This window comes from Chiloscyllium punctatum, chromosome 20 (assembly GCF_047496795.1).
Source record: "Chiloscyllium punctatum isolate Juve2018m chromosome 20, sChiPun1.3, whole genome shotgun sequence".
Lineage (NCBI taxonomy): Eukaryota > Metazoa > Chordata > Chondrichthyes > Orectolobiformes > Hemiscylliidae > Chiloscyllium > Chiloscyllium punctatum.
The window spans coordinates 79,730,282-79,739,329 of record NC_092758.1 but is presented as its reverse complement, the minus strand read 5'-3'; the positions used below and the strand labels follow the sequence as shown (position 1 = coordinate 79,739,329).

Below are 9,048 nucleotides of genomic sequence, written 5' to 3'. Positions count from 1 at the left end.
AGAGCATAATATGAGTCCCATGAAGCAGTGACTAAGCAGTGGAGCGTTGTGGTCAAACCACATCTTAAGTTTTTGGTCATTGAAACAGAAGGAAACATTCAAATACTGGAGACAGTAAAGAGAGAAGCCACAAGGCTAACTCTCGTATTTAAGGGCTGTCTAATGAGGAAGACTAAATAAACACAACTCACACAGAGCATACATCCAAACTAATAAGAGCTAATTTTTTTAAATAAATGTAATTAGGTCTTGTTTGGAAATTCTTCACATTGAGCGATCAATATTTGGGAACCAATTTTAGGAATGAGTAGTGGAGACAAAAACCATAGAACTACTTAGAAACAATTCGATGTTGAAATAGGATGACAGAAAGATCTTTTGGGCGAATCAATTACTATGGACTAAGTGGTTTTGCTGATACAAATAACTATTGTTATTGTAGCTGAAAGCAACCCTATCCTCACCCTATGGTCATTTTCTGGCAGAGATCACCAAAATTTAACTGGTAGTAGGTACAGCACTTGACAATTGTTATCTTTTGACAAAGATAATTTTTGGGCCATGAATTTTCTATTCTTATGCCTGTCCTGAAGATGGTAACTTGCATAGTTTGGTTCATGAACAGAAATGGCTTCCTTTACCGCTCTACTTTGTCCCTTCTTCTGAAGGGACAGCAGATGTTAGACTTAATAGACATGATAGTATACATTGACTTGACTCTCACTGGGCATTCGCATGTACTTTTCCAAACATGTATACAATATGATGGTAAGCAAATATAGGAATCAGGGATAGCGAGCATATTTGCAACTTCTGAACTATTCCAATCACGCTCCCAGACTAGGGATCAAACCATAATAACTGCACAACAGATTAACAGTACACAATGTCCGAGCAGCTTGTAGTTAGGACATCATTTTAACAAGTCAGGAATAAACCGTTACAGCCAATAGCTTTAGTTTTCTCATGTCTTCTTATCGTATGTTTGGAATCATCATGTTTTAAAAGGTGAATGCTGAGGACACAATCAGCTCGATTAACTTGGATAAGTACCACTGCTGATTAAAATGAAGTATTAACTCTCGTTGAAACTGATGCGCCCCAAATTAACAACCGTCAGTATCAATGCTAACTACGTTTTGTAGAAAGAATTCCTGATCACACTTACCATCCCTCCTGTTGGTTTCTGCTCCACTCCAAGTTTTAGATGTCATTTAGAGTTTACTTTTGAATTAATTACTGATAGAATGTCACTGCATTGAAAGACCAAATCTTTAGATGAAAGAGGGTTTTAAAGATTCCACAAAAATACTTCAAAAAAATGACACAATACTCCTAATACCCGAAAGACCATTACCCTCCGTTCACTGTTTTCTCTCAACCGACATCGCTTAAAACACTTATCAATCATATATGTTATGCTTTGATGATCTTATTTTGGGAGCTTGCTACACTTGAAAATGACTGGTTTTCCAATTAACTGTACAAATTCATCAAAGTTGTAGCTACGTTAATAAAAAGTGCAACTAACTTTAAGTGAGAAAACTAGCTAAATTAGATTTTCCTATTAAAACAAATTTTAAAGCCATATTTTGGTTCTGTAGGATTTTTTGCATGAATGAACGTAATAATATGTGCCTTGCAAACTGACATTCATAATGATGCTAAATTCCTATGTAACTAGAACATGAACAAAGTCAATGAAATAATATTTAAATTTGTTGTGTAAATGTTAAAATATAAACTTTTAGCAATCATTTGATGCCTCTCCTGCTTGCAAAACCTTGTTACATGTGAACTCCGCCCCCACCCGCCCTTGCTGACTCTCTGCTGAGAGCTTCTCCTGCTGCATGACTCTTCCACATGCTGAATTGCCTGCTGCTCACCCCCTCACCTCCACCACTCATTGGCATTCTCTCCTGAACCCTTGCTTTGAGCTCTGGAGAGTGCCAACTGTTATTTCTGTAAAGCTAGCAAAATACAGCAGAGCCCAGTGGCATTCTCATCCATCTTTGTAGATACTTTCTAACCAATCTGTGCAAAGTTAGAAAAAGGTTCTCTGACTATATGGCCAACTAAAACTTGTAATATATTGCATACTCAATGTATGCCCAATTTGGGTTCTTTCTCATTTTATAGAGCATACCAATATTATAAATTTTGTAACCCAAGAGGTTGAAGTACAATTTCATACTAAACTGGAATTTTGCAATTTGTACATGGTACACAGGGACGTGATAATTTGGGTAAATCTACTGTGGGGTTTATTATCAAGGCAGATCAGGAAGTTTCTGGTCAGTTCTTGAGTACACGGAAATAAAAGGGAGAGGAAAAAAAAGACAAAGCAGGGTTTCCAGTCATACATCTTCAAAACTGTCAGAACACTGTGCCCATCTCACTTTAATTTTACAGGAATAATGTTGAATGATACACAAATGGAGTTAAGTATTGATCAGAACAGGAAGTGAGGACTGCAGATGATGGAGATCAGAGTCGAGAGTGTGGTGCTGAAAAAGCACAGCAGGTCAGGCAGCATCCAGGAGAATTGACATTTCAGGTATACTTGTCTGCATACATTCATTCCTGGTTAATTAGGTGTACAGCACGGAAACAGACACTTTGGTCCAACTCGACCATACCGATCAGATATCCCACCTCATCTAGTTCCATTTGCCAGCACTTGGCCCATATCCCTCTCAACCCCTCCTATTCATATACCCATCCAGATGGCTTTTAAATGTTGCAATTGTACCAACGTCCATCACTTCCTCTGGCAGCTCATTCCATACACGCACCACCTTCTGCATTGAAAAATTGCCCCTTAGGTCTCTTTTATATTTTTCCCCTCTCACCCTGAACCTATGCCCTCTAGTTCTGGACTCCCCCATCTCAGGGTAAAGACTTTGTCTATTTATCCTATCCATGCCTCTCATGATTTTATAAATCTCTATAAACCTCAGCTTCAGACACTCCAGGGAAAACAGCCCCAGCCTATTCAGCTCAAATCCTCCAACTCTGGCAACATCCTTGTAAATCTTTTCTGAACCCTTTCAAGTTTGACAACATCCTTCCAATAGGATGCAGACCAGAGTTGCACGCTATATTCCAAAACTGACCTAATGAATGTCCTGTACAGCCACAACACGACCTCCCAACTCCTCGACTCAATATTCTGACCAATAAAGGAAAGCATACCAAACACCTTCTTTACTATCCTATCTACCTACCACTCTACTTTCAAGGAACTATGAACTTGCACTGCAAGGTCTCTTTGTTCAGCAACACTTCCCACGACCTTACCATTAAGTGTAGAAGTCCTGCTATGATTTGCTTTTCTAAAATGCAGCACCTTGCATTGATCTAAATTAGACTCTACCACTCCTCAAGCCCATTGGCCCATCTGATCAAGATCTCGTTGGACTTGGAGGTAACCTTCGTCGCTGTCCACTACACCTCTAATTTTGGTGTCATCTGCAAACTTATTAACTATACCTATGACAATAAGTAGTGGACCCAGGAGATGAAAAGATTTTATGCAAGTGAAAGATTTCAACAACAGCTGTGAAATGTAAACACTAAATAAGCTGTGCTAAGGTTACGTTCCATTGCTTTTAGGTGGGCGGCACGGTGGCACAGTTGTTAGCACTGCTGCCTCACAGCGCCAGAGACCTGGGTTCAATTCCCGACTCAGGCGACTGACTGTGTGGAGTTTGCACATTCTCCCAGTGTCTGCGTGGGTTTCCTCCGGGTGCTCTGGTTTCCTCCCACAGTCCAAAAAGTGCAGGTTAGGTGAATTGGCCATGCCAAATTGCCCGTAGTGTTAGGTGAAGGGGTAAATGAAGGGGAATGGGTCTGGCTCGGTGCGCTTCAGCGGGTCGGTGTGGACTTGTTGGGCCGAAGGACCTGTTTCCACACTGTAAGTAATCTAATCTAATCTAGTCTCTCTCCATGAATCTCTCTAGCTGTTATAAGTGAATTCTGTTAAAATGTAAAAGTAGCCTGATTGGGTCATCCAAATAATTACTGAACCACAACTGGGTTTTATCAAAATTTAAATGATGGCCTGCCTATGGACCATATTTGAGCTTCACTTCACCATCCCTTCTTCACTCTTGGGTTTTTTCTAAACTTCGTCTCCATTCAAATTATGGTGGAAAAACATCTGTTGGAAGATTTGTCACTCCTGTAACAGTTATTCTGGAAGTGACTACAGAAGATTTTTTTAAAAAATCAAGCCTGCAGTGCTTCAGGACTCAAGGGCAAACCTGAAGTATCCTCTCACATGCTTGAAGAATTATCAAATACCCACTGTAAATACCGACCAGCAATATTCCTAAATTTTTATTTTATCCACAAGCATCCAGGGACAGAACTGTGATGACTTCTCAAGTAAGTGATATCTCATGTCCTGGCACCCTAGAATGGCAAAAACAGTACTTAGACATCATATTGTACTGACAGTCTTCAATTTGTTTTGTCAGCCTTTGTCAGCAAAGGTGGATCATGTAGATAGTGAACAGTCTGAAATCTTGACAAGCGGTGAAAACAAGATTTCTCCACTGGCTGCATGCGAAGAGTGCAACAGATAGGAGGAGTATGCCATAACCTTAAACTGAGCCTCTTTTGCCATTTAATATGTTCCTAGCTCATAGATTTCAATTCCGGTTCTCACCTATCCCTTGACTTACAGGCAGATCAAGAATCTGCTTCTAGCAGCTTTAAATATAACCAATTCTAGATTGAATTCAAGACAAAGCAGCCTTTAAATAAAGAAATCTCTCCATTTCAGTTTGAGATGACTGACCCCTTAGCCTGAAATTCTGCCCCCCCCCCCACTCTACATTCCAAAGTCAGCAAATATAACCCCTTTTTCATACACTGATGTACAATTAAATAGGGGTAGGATAATCAGTTTCAGTACTGGCAGGGACATTAAAGATGAAGTTGTACTGGACCACATCATTGTAGAATCATAAATTCTATGTTAAAGCCTATTACAAAATTTGGGTGAATAAAATTAAGGAGAACATAATGGCTGTTGTGCTGAAGTGCAGTGACTCAGGTAGGCATTTGAGAATTTCATTCACTTTTAAACAATTGATAGTTGAAGGAATCTTTAACAGAAAGTTAAAATTATACTCATCTCAAGAAGGAATTGTGATGTAGCTTCAAAATCTTACACATTGAAGATAGCTATTTGAAAATTCAAATCTATCATGCTCTAGATCTAGATCATAGTCATGCAAGCTTGGTGTGTTGCCTTTTAACCTTTTTCTCTGTCTACACTGTAATGGATTAACAGAGAAGACCATCAGCAAACTTGGCGCCTAATTCAGCAACCTTGGCGCCTAATTCAGCAGCTAAATCCTCAAGGAAGATGAGTGAAGAACACATGAACAAACTACTCTAGGAGGCTAGATCTCTACCAACCTGCATGGATTTCTTTAGCTGGACTACAGGAAAAAATACACAAAAAATTCTTATCAGTGAATTTAGCAGAAAGGATACTGCATCAGCTGCAGATATCCCATTAACTTCTGCACCCAAAAGGAACTAAATAGCCATAATTACTCTGTCCCCACACAAGGCTGAGGATTAAACTTCTCTTCTCCACTAACAACAAAATTCCGAAATAAATTGTACGCGGACAACCACAATACAATCTGTGGCGAGAACAAACCTGTAATCCTATTCCTAATTCTACACTGAATCTGCAGCCCTAAAGGAAAGGAATAGTTGGTACTTAACATGAGTACGCCCTTGAAAGGGTAGGTTCAAGTCAGCTTCAGCTTGCTGCTAATTAAAATGTTTCTGATGTGGCACGGACTCTGGAAGAAGTATTCCATACATATCATTGTTGATCCTCTCATGTGAGAGCAAAATTACAGCAAGGTTTCAGAAATTTTGAACAGTCCTTCCTGATGCCGATTTTAAAATGTGACAGAAATTCAAACTGATTTAGGTTAGTGCTACGACTCCCTCTGTATGTATTTGGCACAGTTGTCAAGCATTTCTCGTCAACTGTGCTCAAATATATTATTCTGCAAAGTAGCCCAAAGAAACATTTGACAATGAACAGTAAAAGTACTTAATAAGGTACATTTAACAAACATACACATTTGGAAGAGTAGGTCAATCAGCCCCTTGAGCCTGTTCAGACATTTATTAAAATTATGGCCTCAACTCCACTTTCATCCCTACCTCCAATACCTTTTAACTCCCTTGTTAGTCAAGAATTGGTCTAATTCTGTCCTAAGAAATTCAAGAATTTTGCATTCATGCTTTGAGGTGATAGAATCCCATAAACTCTTAATTCACAGAATAAGATTTCTCCTAATCTGCATCTTAAATGGGAAACCCCTTATTTAGAAACTGTGTACTGAACTGACTTCAAAAACAAGACAAATTCACGATAAAACAAAGAGCTGCTTTGAACTTCATTCCCCTGAAGTTCAAAGTTGATCTCACTACAATGATTCCGGATTCAGTTTCCAGTTTATGCCATATTAGTTGGGCTGAACTAGAACAATAATTAGGGCGCTGGAAACTAATTTTGGGGGTTATGAGAGATGACGCAGAATCCAATCATCCTTGTTAACAAGTACACGTGTTGGATGTCAGATGAGCTGCAATCAGGCTCAGCTGCACTGCATTCCATGGCTGAATACTCATCATAACTCCGTGTTAATGGTCAGATATATAAAATGTTACATCAGGAGGAGTCCACGTTTCAAGAGGACAGAAAACAGCAATAATGTAATTGATGACTTGATGTATTTATTCAGACATGCACATTCTCAAAATAACACCCCAGAGGAACTGTCAGAATAATTTGAACCATGATCTCACGTTTATTATTTAATGCCAGCCTGGTTCTTTGCAAATAGTTCACAATTTTCAAAAGCTATAGAGTAAGACTCTCAACTCTCTGGTTCACTTATTGAAAAAAATCAAGTTTCCCTTTTTTGTTCAAAAGCACACAGTAAAATTATATTAAACGTGAGCCTACCTACTTAAGCCATGATGAATTAGGGAAATGGGTCATTGATAGCTCCCTTCCTCCAAAAAAAAGTGTGCAAATTCTATCAGAGCTACAAAATGGCTTTTTTACTTTTGCTTTGTTTCATCATACAATTTAATGTAATCATTTCCACAAATCATAATTGTCAACTGAAAAATAACACTGTACCCCTCAGGCTTCAAAAGTCAAACGCGCCATATTCATCGTGCAACTCTGCTCTTATCTGTATCCTGCAGTTCATCCCACTTATGACCCTTCAAAAACTTCAAAGGAATCAAAGTGTTCATAAAATCTCCAGTCTACTTCATTGAGCAGGTTAAGTACAAGCCAAAGTTATTCACGCACCATTCATCAGGTACTCATTAAATACTTTGGAAATGCACTATAAACTATGACAGTGCGATCACAGTTGCTGAATATAGAGCTACAAAAATTTTAATTTTTTTTTAAAAAGTCTGCTTGCAGCATGTACCTCTAACCATGCTTAAAGCTTCTAATTATATATAAATATAATACGTCAGTCAATCTAATTATTATTTCATGCCTACAAAACGTCTAGCAAAAACAACTTCCCCATCTTACCATGGTTGTGTCTAATACTGTAAAGATGATGTGGCCACAAATTCATTAGATCCCTTCTTACAAAATGTCTCCAGACCTGCTTGTGAGAACATTACATTCGGTTTCTCTGTAAATGCATATCATTTCCTGCTTAAGCTGTCAACTTCAAACATAAAGCCATCGCCTACATTGTTTTAAGGCTTTAACATTGCTGCAGTATCACGGCAGGTTACAGTGACACTCTGCTTCATACAGTTCCCTTACATGGGCATTTGCCACCTCCATGCATTGTTTATTGAAACTCTACTGTATTAGACAATTGTTGATCTTCATCCTCACAAAGTTCTGCTGGATGTGAAAACTCAATTTTGCCAGCTTGAGAGCCATTTTGCTCACATCGATGTTCACCTGTGCCTGGATTTCCAAGTGAACTGCAATCAGTATTCAGAGCTTTCTGCTCCACAAGACCATCTTCAGAATGGAGGGCTAGAACAGAATCATTACCAGCAGGCACATCCACTTGTCCAACCAATTCTTGCGTCGCTCTTGTCTCATTATGGGGCAATTGCTCTCCAGGCCCTTGCACTGTTGTTGCACCAACCTGCTGTCCTTGAGATTTTAGCTGCTGATGACAAAACGGGCACGTTTCTTGCACATATAGCCACTTCTTGAGACAGGCAGAGTGAAAGAAATGGCTGCATGGTGTAATCACAGCTGAATGCATATCCTAAAGGAAAAAAAAAATCAATTTGGTAAGTAACAGCATATTAAAATAGGTCAAGATTACTTCGTTGTTTTTCCCTACTTTGTTGTAGTTAAAACAACACTTGCTTGTTCAACCTGTGACTGAACCTAACAGGCCATTCTTCATGCGTGAACCAAGACTGCAAACGTTAACAGGTACAGGGGAACCATTATTTGAGATTGGGCTGTTTAAAAATCTAGATTTAACATCCATGTGTTCATTATTATGCAAGCACAAATGATGGCTGACAATTTTAAAATCCTTTCTTGCCCAGGTTACTGAGGATATTATTATTGCTCCACAGATACCACAAGACCATAAGTTAAAGGAGCAAATTAGGCCGTTTAGCCCATCAATTCTACGTCACTACTTGTTCATGACTGTTACATTTCTCAACTTATTCTTCTGCCTTCTCCCCATAACCCTTGATTCTCTTACTAATCAAGAACCTATCTGTCTTAAAAACATTCAATCACTTGGCCTCCACAGCCTTCTGTGGCAATTAGTTTCACAAATTAACCACACATAGGCAGAAGAAATTCCTCATTTCAGTTCTAATGAGTCATCCTTCACACTGAAGCTGTGTCCTCAGTTCCTGGTCTCTCCTACCAGTGGAAATGTCTTCTCCATGTCCACTCTACCCAGGCCTCTCAATATTCTGTACATTTCGATGAGATTCCTCCTCATCCTTCTAAATTCCACTGGATACAGACCCAGAGTC

General features: G+C 39.1%; 1 protein-coding gene across 1 annotated transcript in view; it reads right to left on the bottom strand.

Moving 5' to 3' along the window:
* Window positions 1–6,828: 6,828 nt before the first annotated feature.
* rnf145a (ring finger protein 145a) overlaps window positions 6,829–9,048 on the bottom strand; it is a 128,301-nt gene continuing 126,081 nt past the window's right edge. The window contains exon 10 of the mRNA XM_072591110.1: window positions 6,829–8,309. Coding sequence (XP_072447211.1) covers window positions 7,875–8,309 — 435 coding nt within the window. The 3' untranslated portion in view covers window positions 6,829–7,874. The remainder of the gene's footprint in view (window positions 8,310–9,048) is intronic.